The sequence below is a fragment of the Alosa sapidissima genome, chromosome 10 (genome assembly GCF_018492685.1).
Source record: "Alosa sapidissima isolate fAloSap1 chromosome 10, fAloSap1.pri, whole genome shotgun sequence".
Classification (NCBI taxonomy): Eukaryota; Metazoa; Chordata; class Actinopteri; order Clupeiformes; family Clupeidae; genus Alosa; species Alosa sapidissima.
Window position 1 is genome coordinate 26,980,783 of NC_055966.1, and position 22,500 is coordinate 27,003,282.

The 22,500-nt window shown below is 45.4% G+C and overlaps 1 protein-coding gene across 2 annotated transcripts in view; it reads left to right on the forward strand.

Moving 5' to 3' along the window:
* cdkal1 (CDK5 regulatory subunit associated protein 1-like 1) overlaps positions 1-22,500 on the forward strand; it is a 267,508-nt gene that overhangs the window by 196,054 nt on the left and 48,954 nt on the right. For both annotated transcript variants that reach the window (XM_042106955.1, XM_042106956.1), the window contains exon 11: positions 16,236-16,416. In XM_042106955.1, coding sequence (XP_041962889.1) covers positions 16,236-16,416 — 181 coding nt within the window. The remainder of the gene's footprint in view (positions 1-16,235; positions 16,417-22,500) is intronic.

Consider the following 22,500-nt stretch of genomic DNA (forward strand, 5'->3'; position numbering starts at 1 on the left):
TAACACCTCCCAATCTATCCACGGCCAAATCCTTAAATCACTCCTGTTATCTTCTGGCTGGGTGATGTTCTGCCAAGAGTTACCATGACAGTTCCAACTAGCAGAAATACACTTGACTCTTTGCTTTTAACAGCAGCACCTGAGAGTGTCACAGTCCCCTGCACAGTTGCAGCTGACAAACTTCAGAAGGTAGTCCGGGATCTGTTGTAGGGACTGGTGCACCATGTTGTCCTTGTTTCTATCCATACTCAAGGGCATCCAGTGGAGATATGCCCGCAGAGAGTGCTGTGCTGCAGCTCCTGTAATTGGAGGCAGTGTCTCAGGCTTGACACTAGTTATAGAATTTCACAAAACTGAGTACACCCCTCACATTTTTGTATAATATTTTATTATATCTTTTCATGGGACAACACTGAAGAGATGACGCTTTGCTACAATGTAAAGTAGTCAGTGTACAGCTTGTATAACAGTGTAAATTTACTGTCCCCTCAAAATAACACAACAAGCAGCCATTAATGTCTAAACCGCTTGTGAGTACACCCCTGAAGTGAAAGTGAAAATTGTCCAAATTGGGCCCAATTTTCCCTCCCCCGGTGTCATGTGACTCGTTAGTGTTACAAGGTTTAAGGTGTGAATAGGCAGCAGGTGTGTTAAATGTTGTGTTATCGCTCTCACACTCTCATACTGGTCACTGGAAATTCAACATGGCACCTCATGGCAAAGAACTCTCTGAGGTTCTGAAAAAAATAATTGTTGCTCTACATAAAGATGGCTAGGCTATAAGAAGATTGCCAACACACTGAAACTGAGCTGCAGCGCGGTGGCCAAGACCATACAGCGGTTAAACAGGACAGGTTCCACTCAGAACAGGCCTCGCCATGACCGACCAAAGAAGTTGAGTGCACATGCTCAGCGTCATATCCAGATGTTGTCTTTTGGAAAATAGACGTATGAGTACTGCCAGCATTGCTGCAGAGATTGAAGGGGTGGGGGTCAGCCTGTCAGTGCTCAGATCATACACCGCACACTGCATCAAATTGGTCTGCATGGCTGTCGTCCCAGAAGGAAGCCTCTTCTAAAGATGATGAACAAGAAAGCCTGCAAACAGTTTGCTGAAGACAAGCAGACTAAGGACATGGATAACTGTAACCATGTGGTCTGATGAGACCAAGATAAACTTATTTGGTTCAGATGGTTTCAAGTGTGTGTGGCGGGAACCAGGTGAGGAGTACAAAGACAAATGTGTCTTGCCTACAGTCAAGCATGGTGGTGGGAGTGTCATGGTCTGGGGCTGCATGAGTGCTGCACTGGGGAGCTACAGTTCATTGAAGGAACCATGAATGCCAACATGTACTGTGACATACACATATCACATAGTGAAGCAGAGCATTCGGAAACTGGGCCACAGGACCGTATTCCAAAATGATAACGACCCCAAACACACTTCCAAGACGACCACTGCCTTGCTAAAGAAGCTGAGGGTAAAGGTGATGGACTGGCCAAGCATGTCTTCAGACCTAAACCCTATTGAGCATCTGTGGGTCATCCTCAAATGGAAGGTAGAGGAGCGCAATGTCTCTAACATCCACCAGCTCCGTGATGAGTGGAAGAGGATTCCAGTGGCAACCTGTGAAGCTCTGGTGAATTCCATGGCCAAGAGGGTTAAGGCACTGCTGGAAAATAATGGTGGCCACACAAAATATTAACACTTTGGGCACAATTTGGACATTTTCACTTAGGGGTGTACTCACTTTTGTTGCCAGCAGTTTAGACATTAATGGCTGTGTGTTGAGTTATTTTGAGGGGACAGCAAATGTACACTGTTAAACAAGCTGTACACTCACTACTTTACATTGTAGCAAAGTGTAATTTTTTCAGTGTTGTCCCATGAAAAGATATAATAAGATATTTACAAAAATATTAACTCAGTTTGTCCTTATGAGTTTTACATTTTGTTGATCACCGTCCACCCTCCGCATTGGACTCTCTCTCTCACACACACACACTCACACACACTTTGCGTGTACTGTAACACACTGGTACTATAATTACAGATAGTTTTGTCTCAACATGGTGTGTGTGAGAAAGGACATTTTGCATGTGTGTGTATGTGTGCGTGTATGTGTGTGTGTGTGTGTGAGAGAGAGAGACCGTGTCAGTGAAGGTGTGAACTTTATTTAGTGTGTGCATATGTGTTTGTGTGTGTGTGGGTGTGTGGTTGTGAATGTGATTGTGAGAGAGTCAATGTGCATAGGTGTGTGTGTGTGTGTGTGTGTGGTTGTGAATGTGTTTGTGGATGTGTGTGTGGTTGTGAATGTGTTTGTGAGAGAGTCAATGTGCATAAATGTGTCTGTGTGAGAGAGAGAGAAAAAAAGAGTGTCCTACGTGGAGGGTAGACAGTGAGCAACATGTAAAACATGAGGACAACATAACTAGTATCAAGCCTTAGAAACTACCTCCGACTACAGGAGCTGCAGCACAGCACTCTCTGCAGGCATATCTCCAGACCAGAGATTGGCTACTGCTGCAAAATCCATCACTAGATGTCCTTGAGTGTGGATAGAAACAAGGAGAACATGATTATGCACCAGTCACACCAGATCCCATTGTACCAGACTACCTTCTGAAGTTTGTCAACTGCAACTGTGCAGGCGTCTGTGACACTCTCAGGTGCTGCTGTAAAAAGCAAGGATTCAAGTGTATTTCTGCTTGTTGGAACTGTCATCTTAACTCTTGCCAGAACATCAACCAGCCAGATGATAACAGGAGTGAGGGAGCGCAGGGGAGTTGAGGGATGAGGTTTGTTAAATTTTAAACTGATTAAGGAAGTTTTGGTTTTGTAATTGTTCAATAAAACCACTTGTTATGGATTTTTTATGGACTTGGAGTCATTTTTACTCAAAACTAATGGCTGGGATAGATTCAGCACCCCTACAAACCCCTAGTTAGACATCTCAAAAGCTAATATTGGTAAAAAAAAATGTTTTCATAATTTTTGCCCAGTCCCTGGGCACCCCAAACTAGATGGGCTCTCCAGGTGTTTCCCCGAGGATTTGGCCGTGGATAGATTGGGAGGTGTTACTAGACACCTATAGGAACACATAGTAAAAAAAGCTATTGGTAAGACATTTTTTTGCAGATTGGAGAAAAAAAAGCCTAACTTTCCCTAACTATGTGGATGAAATGTGCTATATCAATAATCATCACTTGCCTTGCCTTAGAGAGGCCTCATCTCAACTCATGGGAAAAATGAGCTATAGAAATGCATGGTGAGTGGACTAGTCTGTTTAACTACTTATATAGAAATGCATGGTGAGTGGACTAGTCTGTTTAACTACTTATATAGAAATGCATGGTGAGTGGACTAGTCTGTTTAACTACTTATATAGAAATGCATGGTAAGTGGAGGGCAATTCCACGGAAAATGGACTTTTTGTCACATCCATAACGCCAGTGAAATGCCTTGGCATTTGTATGATGTGAATGATAACATTAATTTTTTGTGCATTTTTTCTCATGTACATTCTTCAGCCAAAAATAGCAAATGCTCAAATGTCATGTAATCATTCACATCATACCATACAATCACGTTTTATTGGGCGTTATGGATGTTACAAAAAACATAATTTACCATGGAATTGCCCTTGACTAACTACTTATATAGAAATGCATGGTGAGTGGACGGTTGATGAATGGTTAGGTGGATGGACTGGTCTGTTTGAGAAGCACTTAAATCGGGTAAGATGTACTGAAGATGTGACGTGTTGAAAGGGCAGACAGCAGGTCACTGTTGGGACAAAGTGGACATTTGTAGGTCACTTGCTTATTCATTTGGCTGATGATCCAGAGCGACTCACATGTGCGGTATTATAAGAGGCTGTCTCCCCAGAGTGCCTTGCTCAAGGTCACGACTGTGGAAGCCGGGAATTGAACCCACAACTTTCCTGGCTCACTCTATGCTATCCCAGTTCTTTTTCGTTTTCTTATTTTTTGTTCTTCTTATTATTTATTTATTTTTATTTTTTTTTTGGACCTTTTTTGCTTTTTATTGTGACAGGACAGTTAGAGAGAGACATGAAGTGAGTGGGAGAGAGAGATTGGGTCAGGATCGGGAAATGACCAGACTTGAACCCGGTTCCCTGTGGGCACTTGGACCCATATTTGGTATGGCCACTGTAGCCCTATAGCGTTAGCCCAGGGTGGACAGTCAGCAGTGACAGGCCCGTACCTGAGTCAACCTGACTGACCACTGCAGTCTGGCCTGAGCTCATGAGTGTGGGCTGAAGGTCATTAAGTCACGCCTCAAGGTCACGGCGAGGGCCGTTCCCACGCTGAGCTGGCTGGCGAGGTGACAGGTTGATAACATGTTCACAGCTTTCATCTGTGTGTGTGTGTGTGTGTGTGTGTGTTTGTCTGTGTGTGTGTGTGTGTGTGTGTATAACAGGGGAGTGAGTCAGAGCAAACACTTACCTTGCAGCAGCGGCGAGGTCATCACACTCAACCTCTGTGACTAAGCAGCTGATGAACTCACTCACTATTTAGTGTGTGTGTGTGTGATGGAAATTCTTTCTGAACAGACATTAAACTTGAGCTGGAACATTAAACTTCAGCTGAGGTGGAAGGATGATCTGTTTTATTATCATCCATGGGATCGCAATTGACTAACCTTTTTGGGTCTTTTTAGCTTTTAATGGACAGGTCACTGAAGAGAGGACAGGAAATGAGAGAGAGAGAGATGAGAAAGAGAGGGGGAAGGAGGGAAAGATAGCGAGAGATGGGGTGTGGGTTTGAAAGCAAGAGAGGGAGAGATGGAGAGAGAGAGGTCTCCAAAACGTTGCCCCTCCTATGGTTACCTACAGCTCACACAAAGGGGTGTGTGTGTGTGTGTGTGTCTGTGTGTGTCTTGCACTTTGACCACAGACAGTCCCTGACTGGAGGCTTTAGACAGAGATAAGGATTAAAACACTTTAGCTGATACCCCTTTGGAGACCCTTTCTTGTTAACACACACACACATCCTGTTGTCTTATCAGTGGCTGTGAGTGTGTGAGTCAGTGTTTGAGCGGAAGGTAATGTGTGTACTGAGTCTGACCTGCTGTGGGAATGGGACAGCTTGTCTGCATTCTCTCTGAATTGGAGGGTATGTGTGTGTGTGTGGGTATGTGCTTTAACGAGGAATGAGAATTGTAAATGTGATTCATTATTGTGTACGCACATTATAAGAAGGATGCATGTGTTCACGGAGTGTGTTGACTGACCGTCAAGGACCACCTGGCTCAACGCAGACCTGACATAACATAGAGAGACCACACCGTAGCGTTCAATATAAATACATGTTTATTTAAATAAATCAGAAAAGTCAGTATAATGTATCAAAACAAAATGTAGTGCAAAGTGTGTCTAGGAGAAATGGAGAAACAACCAAAACAAAACGGAACAAAGACGGAGGGAGCGCCCAGCAAAGGGCTACGCAGTCGGAGAGGGAGCGTCCAGCAAAGAGCTACGCAGTCGGAGAGGGCCCTCTCCAGGCTCTCTTATCATCGCAACAAGCCACAGAATGAGCGAAAGGCCAAAAGAGCGTCCATGGGAAACCTGACCGTAACACTGACAGCTTCACATTTTTCACTGGAAATAAGGATGTACACACAAACACACACACACACACACACATACACATACACACACTCTTCTCTAATCGTCCCTTAGTCTTTTCATTTGTTATATTTTACTTCAGCCACTCTCAGCTCATCTGTCTAATGGTTTTCTGAATAATGCATTCAGATCTGATCTCTGGAGCCCTCACCCCAACGCTCTCTCTCTCTCTCTCTCTCTCTCTCTCTCTCTCTCTCTCTCTCTCTCTCTCTCTCTCTCTCTCTCTCTCTCTCTCTCTCTCTCTCTCTCTCTCTCTCTGTCTCTGTCTCTGTCTCTTTCTACTTAACTCACTACTTTCTCTCTCTCCCTCTCTCTACTTCTATGGCTCCCTCACAATAAGATTCATCACACACACACTCACACACTGAAACACATCAGAGCAGACAGAGCGAGTGAGCAAGCTAGAGTTGTAAGTAGTGAAACACATCTGTTCAGCTCTGTCTTTCTGCTCGTAGCACCACAGCAGCACCCTCACCCCCAACACACACACACACACACACACACAACAGATGGGTCTCATTACTGGGGGAGATGGAGTTGTAAGGTTTGGACCCCAAACTTTAATTGCAGAAGAATAGGCAGTGTGTGTGTGTGTGTGTGTGTGTTTGCACGCACAAACTGCCTTTAGCAGAATAGGTCAAAAAGAAAATCTCCTAGAAAAGGTGCCAGTCTGTTGATGTGATGTGGTGTGGAGAACAGATTGTTACTGTACAGTGAGTGTGTGTGTGTCTTATGATGTCCATAGCATTTTGTGTGGGAGTAGGCACCTGTTCATCACAACCTTCTCTGAACACACACACACACATACACACGCTGATATTGACAGGTGAACACACGCACACACACATGCATATTTATGAGTGAGCGCACACACACATCCCCAACACACATTCAAACATCACATATTTCTCTTTACAATACAGGACAATAGGAGGGGCAACGTTTTGGAGACCTCTCTCTCTCCATCTCTCCCTCTCATGTATGCAAACGTGAGGGATGCTTACAGTGCCACCCCCCCTTCCCCCACTGGGGAAGTCGGACCATAACCTCATTCATCTTCAGCCAATGTACAAGCCAAAAGTTCAGAGGCTACCAGTTGCCACGCGCACCTTCAGGAAGTGGACACCGAAAGCGGATGAGGCTTTGAGAGACTGCCATCAGACACACAGACCCCAGATGCTGCCCCCCTCCCCTCCCCCCCTTCATCATCACTGCTGATCAGGCTATCACACCTCTCCCCCACATGGTGACCACAAGTAGTGCGGCAACAATGGCTTCAGCCAACGGCCATCAGTCTCTAGCCACACGACAACCCTCACAGAAGCACCCCTCTTCCTCACCCTCCACTCCCCTCATCCCCCCCCCCCCCCCCCATCATTACAGCGGATCAAGTAAGTTATCTTTTAAAAAAACTCCATCCTCGTTAGGCAGCCGGGCCTGACAGACTGTGTCCAAGGCTGCTCAAGGCCTGTGCTGCTGAACTGGGGGAGCCACTGAAGCACATCTTCAACTGGAGTCTACGTCTCGGACAAGTTCCAACACTGTGGAAGACATCATGTCTCACCCCCGTCCCCAAGAAACCACACCCCAGCGAGCTTAATGACTTCATGCCTGTCGCTCTAACATCACATGTGATGAAAACAATGGAGCGACTGGTCTTAGGTATGCTCAGACCCCAGGTACGCCATGCACTAGACCCGTTACAGTTTGCATACCAGGAGAAAGTGGGTGTGGACAATGCCATCACTTATCTTTTACACAGGACATATTCTTACCTAGACAAGGGGAAAAGTGCTGTGAGAATCATGTTCTTTGATTTCTCAAGTGCTTTTAACACCATCCAACCCCTCAGACTGGGAGACAAGCTCTTGCAGATGGGTGTGGACGCTCACCTGGTAACCTGGATTACAGATTACCTGACTGAGCGACCACAGTTCGTCAGACTGAAGAACTGCCTCTCTGACACTGTGATCAGCAGCACCGGAGCGCCACAGGGAACTGTGCTCTCTCCAGTCCTGTTCACCCTGTACACATCTGACTTCTGCTACAACACCGAGTCATGCCACATGCAGAAGTTTTCTGATGATACTGCAATTGTGGGGTGTATTAGGGACGAGCAAGAGGAGGAGTACAGGAGCCTGGTGGAGGACTTTGTGCAGTGGTGCAAACTCAATCACCTTCAACTAAACACTTCAAAGACCAAGGAGATGGTGGTGGATTTCCGCAGGTCTAAGCCCGCTCTGCTACCAGTCTCCATTGATGGGGTCAATTTGGAGGTGGTAAGCACCTACAAGTATCTGGGTCTCCACCTGGTAGGGCTGGGCGATATGGACCAAAACTAATATCCCGATATTTTGGGGCTGATTGGCGATATACGATATCGATACGATATTGATATTTCAAACAGAAAGAGCGAAGTGCTTCACATATTCACTCAACACAACAATCATGACAACACAGCCGGTTTTAATTATATTAATTTCAGACTGCTCTAACATAGCTGTGCAAAAAGGTGTAAACAATAACATATACCAATAGGCATACAGTTGCTCTGAGGGCTGTGCAAATAACAATATTCGGTCGACCCTGATTGGCAACACAGGCCTACAGCTTTACAATAAAGGTAACACAAAACATAGGCTACTGTTAAAAGCCAATATAATAAACCAATTGGCATACAGATAGAGCTGTGCATATAAGAAAAAAGTAGGCTACACAGCACATACCTGTTTGTAAATATTTAACTGCACAAGGAGTAGGGCTGGGCAATATGGACCAAAACTGATATCCCAATATATTTTGGAGCTGATTGGCGATGTACAATATATATCGATATTTTAAACAGAAAGAGCTAAGTGTTTCGTATTCACTCAACCAGCTTTAATTATAATGATTTCAGACTGCTCTAACACAGCTGTGCAAAAAAGTGTAAACAATAACATAGGCCTACAATAGGCATAGGCTACAGTTGCTCTGATATAGCTGTGCAAATAACAAAAGACCATAAGTTGACCCTGCCTGACAACGCAGGCCTACATTGTACTGCACAATGCAATATTTTGGGCACAAAAATATTGAAAAACCTGCAGTTTTGTCACACAATGCAGTTTTTTTACCCGTAAGGGTTTGATAGGCTACATTTGCTTGTCATCTAGGCCCTATGATTGCCTAGACATGTTGCTATCAACAAAAATAGTTTTAAACAATTAGGCTACTTAAACAACGTAACTGAGTCACTCATCAAGAGTGTGATAGACGCTACCTTCGTTTTGTATGCGTTTGTTTTTGCATGTTCCGGTTCGTAAGAAAAATCCCTATGCACGATTGAATGGGGTTTCAGGAATCATAAAAAATTATGCCCCTAACTGCTCGCGAGTCCCCGCGTTAAGCATTCATCAGTGTATTTAAATAAACAGTGTTGTAACTTAAATCTGCGTGTACAAAACTGATTGGAGCTCCAGTGGAATTTTGATTTCACAACGAGAATTCTCAGTCTAGCCGTTGATGTGCCGACGGAATAGGCATCAGCACCAACCTCTGATCAAGGTAAACAAAATCTGACTCAAGTGTCCGTCATGTTTGAAAGTTTGTAGTGTTGCGAGGGAGAACGTGCACACACGCAGGGGCGCAGTTGAGCAGAGCTGCGGCTATCTGAATGGTCTGAACACAGAAGAGCAAGTGGCTTTGATAAAATGGCCCATTATTTGACATAATACCGGTATTACGATATTGTCTCAACTACATATCGTTTTCAAAAATATATCGGTCGTAGTCGTAATACCGATATATCGCCTAGCCCTACCACCTGGACAATAAACTGGACTGGTCAGCCAACACTGATGCACTCTACAAGAAAGGACAGAGCAGGCTGTACTTCCTGAGGAGGCTGTGGTCCTTCAATGTGTGCAGCAAGCTCCTCAGGATGTTCTATCAGTCTGTTGTGGCCAGCGCCCTCTTCTATGCAGTGGTATGCTGGGGAGGAAGCACAAAGAAGAAGGATGCTGGGCGACTTGACAGGCTGGTAAGGAAGGCTGGCTCTGTAGTGGGAGCTGAACTGGAGTGCATCACTTCAATATCTGACAAAAGGACCCTAAACAAACTGATCAACATCTTGGACAATGAATTTCATCCGCTCTACAGCACTATCAAAAACCAAAAGAGCTTGATCAGCTGGAGACTTTGCTCACTGCCATGCACAACTGAAAGGCTGAGGAAGTCATTTGTTCCTAGGGCCATTGAACTGTTCAATGCCTCACTAAAGGGAAGAGGAGAGATAGACTTCTCTGCTTAGTCTGTCTGCCTCTCCACCCTCTCCATGTCCATGTTTGAGTACTGACTGCCCACTACTGCTTACTACTGTTTTACTAATGTACACAGCCTAATGTTTTCACTACTGTTTTACTGCTACACTGTTTTTCATGCTATATTAGCACACATGATCAATGGCTGCGGTCAGGCTTCTGCTACAATACTGAATGAATGAATGGCTATAACCCTATTTATATAACCTGTTCTTGCACTGAAATTGTTTTTTATTTTACCTTGTCTACATTATACTTTACTCTCCTATTTGTCCATATTATTTATGCTGGTCTCTAGACCTTACTCTTGCACTGTTGCACTGTTGGACTAATGTTGGACTACTTTTTGCACCTTCACCATGACACTCACTCTCTTGAGCACCTTGCCAGGCACACATAACTAAGGACTATGGTTGGACTACTGTTTGCACCTTCACCATGGCACTCACTCCCTTTAGCACCTCACCAGTCCCGGCCCTGTCACTACAAGCGTCTTATGCTTGATCACCCTCAAGCACATTGGACTTTCTTAATTTAACTTATATAGTGTATTTAGTATTTAGTTTTGTTAGTTTTCTTATCTTTCTTATCTTCTACTGTCTTTGTTGTACAGTGGAGTTTAGTTATATGTTTATACTTATACTTATGTTTACCATTTCTGTTGTAAGTGCATGTTGTGTGTGATGTCTGTATGCTACTGAGACCCTTGAATTTCCCCTTGGGGATCAATAAAGTATCTATCTATCTATCTATCTATCAATAGAGCTGTCCACTGACTGAATCATTGCTTCTCCCTGTAGTATCTATTCCATGCCAAGGCTCTGTGTTACTGAGTGATGAGCGTGAATTGACACACACACAAACACACACGCACACTGCCTTTCAGAAATATAAAACGCACACACACTCCATATCTTTTATGTTTTAACCTTGTGAGAAAAGTGGAATCTTGATGAAAAAGATGTGAAAGGAATGATGGCGAAATGACCCTCACTCCCAGATCAACACTGCCCTTTCAATAGATGGTGCACTTTCCAATTTCTGATGTTGTGAAAATATGTTTGTTAATTTATTTATTTGTGTGTGTGTGTGTGTGTGGCCCTGAGGTCCCTAGAGGCTCCCTGCTTCTTGTTTTATCCACAGCGCTGAGCACAGATTGTTTTTAATGAAAGGCTTGTGTGTGTGTGTGTGTGTGTGTGTGTGTGTGTGTGTGTTTATTTGTGTGAACTGTTTTTTTGTCCAACGTAGGTGTGTAGTAGGATGTTTTTCCAGTTTCCACCCATATGCCTCCCTGCTCAAACACACACATTTGCATTGCCTGATGCCTGTGTACGTTTTCCGCCGTTGTGCTTTCCAAAGCGCACTCTTCCCTCAGAAAACTGTGCACACACACACACACACACACACACACACACACACACAGTGTTGCTATAATGGCAGTGTAAACATGTCATGAGTCAAAAATGGAATCAGACAGGATGAAGAAAGCTGGGGCTGCTTTTGTTTTTGTTATGGAGATGGATTTTATTTGTGAGTGGCTTGTTTGGGATTCGTCTATGTGATGTGTGGTGTTGTGTTGATCACAAGTGGCAGTAAGTGGCAGGTTTGTGAAGGTGAAATGGGTAAATACTGTGGTTAGAAGACTGCATTTCCTGAAATATGTTAACTTGTCTGAAAATAGGCTATAACCTGTTAGTACGAAGTCTTTGTCTTGTCTGTGTGTGTGTATGTGTGAGTGTGTGTGTGTTTTGGTCCAGTGTGCTGCCGTGGCCTTGTCTGTTCTTGTTTACGAGTGGTGGTCTCGGAGCATAAAGATGCTGCTGACTCAGTGTGTGTGCAGCGGGGCTGATAACTCCTAATTGTCCGCACCTTTACATTATTCACACGGATCTGATAACTCCTGATTGTCCGCTCCTTTACATTATTCACATGGACCTGGGACTGAGTAACGGCACTCGATTGATTCAATCCAGATGGGGTGAGGCTCTGATAGGTGATCGTGGTCAGGGGACAGAGTGGACATTTGTTGTTGTTGTTGTTGTTTGCGAAAAAGGCAAACTTCTCTACATTTCAGTGTGTAGAGGATGAGGTTTAGCCTAATCTCATTCATTCAGCCACTTGATATGTTTAGAATATGAATTGTAGGATTTAATATTTTATTTAAAAAATATTGCTATTTTGTGCCAGTGTATCGATAACACATCACAATAAAAAAAGTTAAACAATATATTGCCGTCTCGATAGCGCATCACAATGAAAGAAGTGAAATGATATATTGCAGCCTCGATAACGCATCACAATAACAGAAGTTAAACAATATATTGCTGTCTCGATATTTAGTTCAGGTGAAGCATCTTTCCATCCGAGTGGTGACCTGCTCCCTGAGGAGCGGGTAGCGTGTGTGTGTGTGTGTGTGTGTGTCTCTGTGTGTCTCTCTGTCTGTCTGTCTCTAGCTCACAAGTGATGCTGTCACACTGGCTGCGCTCTAGACAGTGACAGGGAGTCATTCATTCATTCTCATTTACCTGCCTGAGAGCAGAGGACCCTCCCAGGGGAGTAACCACCCCTGACCCACACACACACACACACACACACACACACACACACACACACACACACACAGAGAGAGAGAGAGACAGACTCCAGCATGTGTGCACACCTGACATGCTTGGACACACACACTCATGCAGACTCGTGTGCAGGCACACATATACAAAAGCTTTCACATGGACACCCCAAACACACACACACACACAGCCAGACACTGCGACCCCACGTCTCTCGTGTGCGTCCACGTGTGCCTGTGTGCTTGCATGCGCACTCAGACACACACACACACACACACGTGGGGGTCTAATTCTGTGAGTAAGAGTTCCACAGATGGGCCAGCTCATGTCTTTTATCCTCCCCTCCCACCTTCCTCCTCTTCCTCTTCCTCCTGCCGTTGTTCTTTTGTCTGTGTCCATCTCTGTATTACAGCTTTCATTGAGGCCTCAGCAATCACAGCTGCACTTTTCTACCCTCTTTGATTTTAAAAGTGTGTGTGTGTGTCATTTTCTTGGATTTCATTACTACAGTACACTCGTGGTTGTGTATGTAGTTTTCTGTAATGGCAGTGGAAGATCCCTCCCTCTCTATCCTTCCCTCTATATCTCTCTTCCACCTTCCTCTTTTCCCCCCTTCCTCTCTTTCTCTTTCTCTCTCTCTCTATCTATCCTTCCCTCTATCTCTCTCTTCCCCTCTTCCTCTCCTTTTCTTTCTCTCTCTATCATTCCCTCTATCTCTCTCTTCCCACCTTCCTCTCTCTCTCTCTCTATCCTTCCCTCTATCTCTCTCCTCCTCTCTTTCTTTCTCTCTATCCTCCCATCCTGTTATCTTCTCTCTATGTCCACTCCAAAAGGCGCTGCAATTTATTTTTTGTCATCCCCAACACAGCATAAAAGCATTGGCCCATCTGCTGGCACGCACACACACACACACACACACACACACACACACACACACACACACACACACACACACACACACACACACACACACACACACACACACACACACACACACACTCTTACACCACAAAGCCTGCCGTGCCATTGTGTTGTGTCCCAGCTCAAATAGGGTTCTGTATAAGAGGATGCTTTACTAAATGGCTGTGTTGTTAGTCCCCTCTGTAGCCATGCAGCAGGCCTCCTCCAGCCGCCTCCAGTGGGGCACACACTCCCTTTCCCTTTTCAGCACAGCGGCCTTGTGCCCAGCCCTGCTGTTTAGTGCAAATCCATCTGACAAGCTTTGAAAAGCTGAGTGGCCTTTCAGAAGTGTGTGTGTGTTTGTGTTTTATATTCTCCCAGCTAACCTTCCCAGCACTGAAGAGTCCCTGTTTCACTGTTGTTCTGATGTTGGATTTCGTGTTGTTTTTGAAGAACAACCGACTGGACTGGCCAAGTATTTTCTCCGGAGGCTTATTCTTTCTTCGACTTTTTATTTTATTTTAAAATTGTATTCCTTTTATTTATATTAATGTCAGCCTTTAATTGGTAAATGCTAAAAGGAACACACATATGTGTCTCTTCAAATGCCCTAATAGAGTCTAGTGTTATTATGCTGCATTTCCGTTGCAAAACCTTGCTCTGGGAGAGCTGCCAAAACTACAAAACTGTAACTACGAAGCGTGAAGATATCCGACACTAAGGCACACATTTTCACACATTTTCGGCTTTGCTTTTTTAAGTCTGCTGGCAGGCTTTTACACTCTGTTTGTGTGTGTGTGTGTGTGTGTGTGTGTCTGTGTGTGTGTGTGTGTGTGTGTGTGTTTAAAGGTCAAGGATTCATAAGTGCCTGTGGCCACCGTGAATATTAATGTGTGAACGTGAAGGAAGCTTGTCAATAGGGCAGAGGTTATCTGTTGGCTGGACACTGCAGTCCTAACGTGATTAAACATGCACATTATGCTGGGGATTGTCAATAACCCAAGATAAATATCTGCAGAGAAGACCTGTCCGTTGTGGGAGGATGGAGGGAAAATTGAACAGAGAGAAGAAGTGGGAGGGAGAGACTAATGGCCGAAAACATGCAAGTCAGAGGAAAGGGCAGGAGGGCAGTCAAAGAAGGATTAGTACACACACACACACACACACACACACACGCGCGCACACACACACACACACGCATATACATGCCCATGCGCACACACACACACACACACACACACACACACACACACATACACACATATACTTGCCCATGCACACACACACACGCATATACATGCCCATGCACACACACGCGCACATGCACACACACACACACACACACACACGCACGCACGCACTGACTGGGTGGGTGGTGGACTCTGCGATAAAGTGAGACAGGGAGAGGATGTACGATGCATAAGCAGTGCATCCTTTTGCCAAGGCTCCAGGTCCAGTTGGTCAGTGTGCACTAAGGTCATTAGCTCAATTCCCAGTAAGCACACCCATTCACTGGCTGAAGTGCATGTGCACACACATCTTGGACTGTGAGTTGTTTTGAATACAAGTCTACTAAGTGAACAGCCTTTTTAAGAAATGCAATTTAGTGAGTTGTGTGTGCAAACACAGCAGAAAAGGCAGCAGTTTATGAGGGGAGACCCTCATGTCATATCCTGCTGCCACCTCAACACTGTCCCAGAGAATAGATGAGATGTTTTGGTCTCATGGTTCCTTGTTTAGATCAGTCCTCATTTGTCTTTAAAGAATTTTTTATTTCCCGTTGCCATCTTATCAATAATGAATGAATGTGTGCAGATCAGATCAATGGATCCACTGGCCTTGCATCGGCTCCTATTCATTCAGTCTTTGAAGAGGCAATAATCAATAGCCAATAATAATCAGGCCTCTAGTAAGATTGCCTGGGAACGCGCTAATGGTCCTCATTTGTGTATGCTGACATGATGTAAAGATCAAGATCACTGGAATTAAAAATGCTGTCCATCATCACACACACACACACACACACACACACACACACAAACAAACACGCACAAAAGGCTACCCATGTATTGTTTTTTTTGATACCATACTTACATCTGTTCCTTCTATTGACTGTCCTGTGCTTGCTTCTCCTCATCCTTTCCACTCTTCTCTCTTCTTTTTTATCCTCATCCTCTCCTTTTCTCCTCTTCTCTTCATCTCCTCCTCTTCTCCTCCTCATCTTCTCCTCTTCTCCTCCTTCTCCTCCCTCTCTCCTCTTCTTTCTTCTTCTCCTCTTTCTATCCTCTTCTTTCCTCTTCTCCTCATCCTCTTCTCTCCTCTTCTCTTCACCTCCTCCTCCTCTCCTCCTCATCCTCTCCTCTTCTCCTCCTTCTCATCCCTCTCTCCTCTTCTTTCTTCTTCTCCTCTTTCTGTCCTCTTCTGTCCTCTTCTCATCCTCTCTTCTCTCCTCTTCTCTTCACCTCCTCCTCTTCTCCTCCTCATCCTCTCCTCTTCTCCTCTTCTCCTCCTTCTCATCCTCTCCTCTTCTCCTCCTTCTCATCCCTCTCTCCTCTTCTTTCTTCTTCTCCTCTTTCTGTCCTCTTCTGTCCTCTTCTCATCCTCTCTTCTCTCCTCTTCTCTTCACCTCCTCCTCTTCTCCTCATCCTCTCTTTTCTCCTCTCCTCCTCATCCTCTCTTTTCTCCTCTTCTCTTCACCTCCTCCTCTTCTCCTCATCCTCTCTTTTCTCCTCTTCTCTTCACCACCTCCTCTTCTCCTCCTCATCCTCTCCTCTTCTTCTCCTTCTCATCTCCCTCTCTCCTGTTCTCCCCCACAGGGTCCCAGGCATCACCATCGCCACAGACATCATCTGCGGTTTTCCAGGCGAGACCGAGTCGGACTTCCAGGAGACGATGGAGCTGGTGCGGACGTACCGCTTCCCGAGTCTCTTCATCAATCAGTTCTACCCGCGACCCGGAACGCCCGCCGCCAAGATGGAGCAGGTCCCAGCGCATGTGGTAAATCCTCCCTTTTCACCCCCACATCCACATCATGCTTTATTCAGTGCCGTCTCTTTCATGGATCACATTTAATCATTGATTCAAAAAACATTGATCTGCATAGCAAATCACTGTTAAGATCAAGAGAGAAAAGTAGGTAGGAACCCTTGAACTGAAGCCAACTGTCTAAGGCAGGAATTCCCAATTGCATGTTGGGACCGTAGTAAGTTTTGACGACTGGTATTATTTTGAGGATTACGACACAATGTTTGCAATTCACAGTCACAGTTACCAAAGGAAAAGTGCATCAATCAATTTAAATGAAGCAAATATTTAACATTGGATGATGAAGTAAGGCTTGATGTAGACTGTGTGTGTGTTTGTGTGTGCACATTTCTTTGTATGCCTGAGGTGTGCAGGCCACTGTAGTGATAAGCAGCACCAACAGTCAGTGTGTGCATGAATGTGTGTATGTGAAAGTGTGTGACAATTGATAGGCTCAGACAGGTTCTCTTGGTGGAGAAAGGGCCCATTGTGTTTGCTGAAAACAGTGCAAAGGCTCATGTTCGACATCAAGTCATCAGTCACGCTGGGGTCAAGCACCACACGGCACAGTTGAGAGACTCAAGTGACCCGTGCCAACACACAACTTTTTATCGCTTTCGTCACGCTGCAATTATTGTGAAGGTTATTATGACTTCTCCCAAACAAATCTCCTTCCTCCGAGTGCCGAGTGCACACGGCTTGATCCGTGATCAAGACGTGAAACTGCGCCTGTCAGGGGATGAAAGGAGTGACGCTCCATTTATGTCAAAAATGTCCTCCGCAAATGGCCTTGAAAACCATCTTCCTGGATTTGCACCTTCAGAGACGAGCTCAAATTTCTCATCTATTCACAATGATTAACACACACTTAGTCTGTCAAGTCACATTCAAATGGATCAAGCAAATAACTGAAATGATCCAGTATTCACATTTCTAGCTGGCTGTATTTGTCTGTATAAATATAATTCATATTTCATACTCAATATATTTCATATTTTTGTGTGTTTAACTCAGACAGGAATGTCATTTATATCCTCCACAAATCAGCACCGGCCGTTCAGATTCATTCTCCCATCGGGAGTGTGTAAAGTTTGTTGTCCCGTGGAAGTCATTTTGTTTGAGAGGATGCGCCTTCCCCGTCTTTGTGTGTGGTGCTAAACCAAAGTGACAGATTCCAAACGAACTACCCAAAGGTAATGAGGTAGCACACACAACCTTCATAGAACTGGACTTTCTATTTCACCTGTTTATTTTTGGCCAAGTCGAGAACAAACATGCCAACGTTTTGGCCACATGGCCTTCATCAGAGCATGAACGAAAATGGAGGACATTGCTTTTGTATGGTGGTATTGACAGGTGATTGGTTTAAAAAAGCGCATGGTCTTTAAGGGCGTACTCACACTGTGCCACCGTACGTTTTACCCCCAAAGTCCGGTTCGTTTGACCAGTGTGATCGCTCTGTACCCCACCCCGGGCACGGTGCGTTTATCCGTGCCTGGGTCCGCTTGAGGTGATGCCCCCCCCCCCCCCCCCGGGCACAGTATGCAGTGTTTCCCATACATTGACTTATTTGTGGCGGCCCACCACAATATCAACATTGACCACCACACAATGATTTTCCTGGTTGTACTAAAGTGTGCTTAAGTCTGGTTAGAATCCACACTGCACTAATTTGTTAAAAACTGTTGCATTCAGGTTAATTCTGCAAACCTACCACCACAAATAGAATTCAATTAGGTGGGAAACACTGGTACGGTTGGGCTTTATGATCGCGCCTATGCAAAGACTCTAGAACACAGCAGCTGAACTGTGCCTGGGTACAGTTTGTGTGGTGTCAAATCCAAATTAAATAATACAACATCAAAAGAAGTCCGCACACTGTAGATGTATACTGCAGATGATGGCTTTAATGCACTCCGGAGCATTAGTGAAGCAAGCAAGTAAGTGAAAGCAAAGTGAGCTAAGTGAGCTAACATCCTCTGGCTGTTGTCCAGCCTTTATACCCCTTCAAGTCATCCCAGACAAGACACTCTATGTTTACAGATAACTGACCAAGTAATATATGGTACTTCACCTTTGCCCTCTCATCCTGTTATTCATACATTCTTTAGGTTTTGCTTACATTTCCTGGCACCAAACCTTGTCTATGCCATTTTCTGCCAGGCCTGCTCTTTCACTTAAACCAGTCTTCCTTTCCCACACTGAACATACTACAGACTTCAGTTTCACAAAACAATGATATTACACAGAATAAAGATACTACATAAAAGATGTATAAACTAAAGGATATATTTCAATAAAGGCCACAACATTTGTGAGTGCAGACCAAGAATGGGAGAGAAGCGTGCCCAGTGTGAGTACGTCCCAACTCTCTAAAATCACATGTAATACACAGTTTCTTAGCAATATGCCAGCAGATGTAGAACTGGTGAATGACTCGTTCCCCCGGGTCAGGCCCCCTCTCTGTGAAGCCAGTCGCGCCCCGTTGTCCCTCTCCGGCTGTTAGAGAGATTGCAGCGATGGCAACATGAAAAATGCCCAGCGCTGAGGGGATAACGAGGAGAGGGCCACTGTTGTGTGTGTATGTTTATTTGTTTATTGCCTGACCTGCACTGGAGTGTGTGTGTGACTTGCACATGAGCACTGGAGTGTGTGTGCGTCTGTGTCTTTCTGTGTGCATCCGTACACTTGTGTATGTATCTGTACACGTGTGTGTGTGTGTATCTGTACTATATGTATGTATGTGTCTGTGTGTGTGTGTGTATCTGTATTTGTGTGTGTACAGTATCTGTACTGTATGTATGTGTGTGTTTGTGTGTGTGTGTATCTGTATTTGTGTGTGTGTGTATCTATATGTATGTGTGTGTGTGTGTGTGTGTGTATCTGTATGTGCATGCGTGCGTGTGTGTGCACGTGTCATCCATGGCCATTCCTCTTCATTAGACTGCACAGCTGCTGATACTGATTGACACTACACCCAGAGCGGTCCTTCCCTGGCGCTGGTGGGCTCCGGCTCGCAGCCGGCCCTATTGTGGCCCAGATTAGACTTGGGAAAAGGATCGTAGCAAGAAACACTTGTGCACTAGTACGGCACTAGGAAACCTAATGTGTGTGCTCACACTGACTTGCATGCACATTGAATTGGCATGCATTAATTTACATTGACATGAATTCATTTTGCAGTCTTCTGGATACAATTATAAGTGCAGTATATTTGCTGGTGCAGGCTTTTATTGACATGTCAAGACCATATTCTCATTTTTTTGTAAAAGAAGTGTGTGTGTGGAGGGGGGGGGGGGGCATTTGTTAATACGTTCAGGAGGGTTATGGTACATGCTGGTTAATTATTCAAGTTTACTTTTCAAAGTTGAGTTTGAAAAAGCTTCAGTTTGTAACTTTTGAAGGTCGCAGTGAATCTTCCATGGAGTTGAGGCCTTTGGACCATATTTCATTTTGGAGCATACTTTCTTCCTCTCCTCTCTACTCTTCCCTCCTCTCCTTTCTTTCTTTTCCTCTTCTCTTCCATTCTCTTCTCTTTTCTTCTCCTGCCTTCTCTTATCTCCTCTCTTCTCCTCTCTTCTCTCTTCTCCGCTCTTCTCTTTTCTTCTCCTCTCTTCTCTTATATCCTCTCTTCTCTTATCTTATCTTCTCTTCCCTCCTCTCCTTTCCTCTCTTCTCCTCTCCTCTCTTCTCTTCTCTCCTCTCTTCTCTTATTCTCTCTCCTCTCCTCTCCTCTCTTCTCTTCTCCTCTCCTCTCTTATCTTCTCTTCTCTCCTCTCTTGTGCTCTTGTTGAATCTTTGAGGCGGTCTCCTGCAGAAAGTTGTGTGTGTTTGAGTGCCCAGGTTCATGGATCTTTACTTGGTCTGGCCAAAAGCAGATCCTCTGCCGCATCCAGGATCCTTGAAGATCCACCATCAAAGGCACTAGTGTGTGTGTATGTCTTTCAAGGCCTCTCTACTCATCTCCAATTCCCTTTCCTCTCTCTTCCTCTCTCTCTCCCTCTCTCTTTCTCTCTCTCTCTCTCCCCCCCCTCTCTCTCTTCCTTTCCTCTTCCGCGCTCTGCGCTCCAATCCCATCGATGTGGCCGTGGAGGATTTGAGGAGACGAGAGGAGGCCATCAATGTTTCAACCCCTCTTGCTGTTGCAGCCATCAGAGATGCTGACAGAACCCACGAGAGCAGTGCGTGCGTGCGTGCGTGTGTGTGCGACTGTGCGCGTGCGTGCGTGCGTGTGTGTGTGTGTGTGTGTGTGTGTGTGTGTGTGTGTGAGTGTGTGTGTGCTTGCATTTGGTGGGGTTTATAGAACTAGGACTATGTAGTAGTTTCACTGTGTTTTTGCATTAATAGCAAAAAATCCATTAACTAGTGCTGTATACCGATTCTGTGTGTGTGTGTGTGTGTGTGTGTGTGTGTGTGTGTGTTTACATGTTTGTATGAGTGTATCTTAGCAAAAGCTAAGTGTGTCCTGGGTGGACACACACACATAACAACAGCCTGCTGTGGCATTGTTTTCCCAGAGGCTACTGGACAGGTGTTTGTGTGAGAGGCACACCTGCTGCAAAGAAACAGCATCATCCGTCAGTCTGCCTCTCAGAAAGCACTGGCTGATGAGGAAGAAGCACTGGACACCTGTGTGTGTGTGTGTGTGTGTTGGCCTCTTAATAAAGCACAGAGGATGCTGCACGCTCCTCGTCTCTCAGCAGGCTCGCACATCCCAGCTGTGCTGCCACGGAAACAATGTGGCTACCACGGAGACCAGCCCTGCCGCGTGGCCATGCGATGCCCACTCTGCTACCATGGATCAATGAGTAGAGAGACAGAGAGAGAGAGAGAGAGAGAGAGAGAGAGAGAGAGGGAGGAGGATGAAAGAGTAAAAGAGAAGAGGAATGAATGGATTGCCTTTTGAGGAGAAAACAAAGGGATCAGTGAAAAGGAGAAAAGGAGAGAGGTAAAGAATGAGGGATAAAATAGGGAGGGAAGAGGACACAGAAACAGACAAAGGGAAAGAGAGTTTTTAAAAAAAGAGTGTGCGTGTGTGTGTGTGTGTGTGTGTGTGCGCGTGCACGTGCAAGCGTGCGTGCGTGTCTGTTTGCGCGTGTGTTTGCGTGCGTATGCGTCCGTCCATGCGTGTTAGTGTGAGTTTGCGTGCGCGTGCATGCGTGTTAGTGTGTGTGTGTGTGTGTGTTTGTGTGTCCTTGTGAGGCCTCTGTAATGCGTCCCAGTGGTCTGATGCGTTAGCAGAGATAAATGAGCTTGCTTTGGAGGGGCCTGGCTGGACAGGTGTTCGTGTCCACCACCCCTCTTTCCCCCCCAACCCCCCCACCTCGGCCCGCTCCTCACCCAGGGAAATTAAAACACCCTCCCCCCGAGGGTAAGGGGATGCCAGGGCGAGTGGGCATCTGAGCAGACTTGGGATGGGTGGAGACACCGAGAGAGACAGATGGACACAGCAAACACCCAGAGAGGTCTCATCTCATGCAGACACACACACACACACACACTCACACTCTACCATTCACATACACCATGCTGATCTGCTGTGTTTTGTTTACATCGTCACATTCAAGAATAGAGACGCTTGAGAGGGCAAGTGTGTGTGTGTGTGTGTGTGTGCGTGCGCGTGTGTGTGTGTCTTTGTCTTTTCTCCTCTTCCTAACTGCCGCAGGTCTCTTTAACATTACTTTGCAACCTCGGCTTGTAAGTAGGAGTGTCTGTGTGTTTGTGCGCTGTGCATAGGAAGCTTTTGCTAAGATACAAGTGGACTTGTACAAAACCAAGTGGGACAGTATTGTATTTTGTGTGTATGTGTGTCTGAAATAAAGTGTGTTTATGTGTATGTCAGTGTGATTTTGTGTATGTGTGTGAATGTCATTCTGTGTGTGTGTGTGTGTGCGCGCGCATGTTCGTATGTGTGTGTGTGTGTGTGTGTGTGTGCACGTGCGTGCGGGCGGTACTCAGTGGTGTCATTTTGCGGCCACAATCGTCAAAACGTCATCCCGGAGCCATTCTTGGCTCGTCCGACCCGTCGGGCTGAAACTGCAGAAAAGGTCTGCCCCA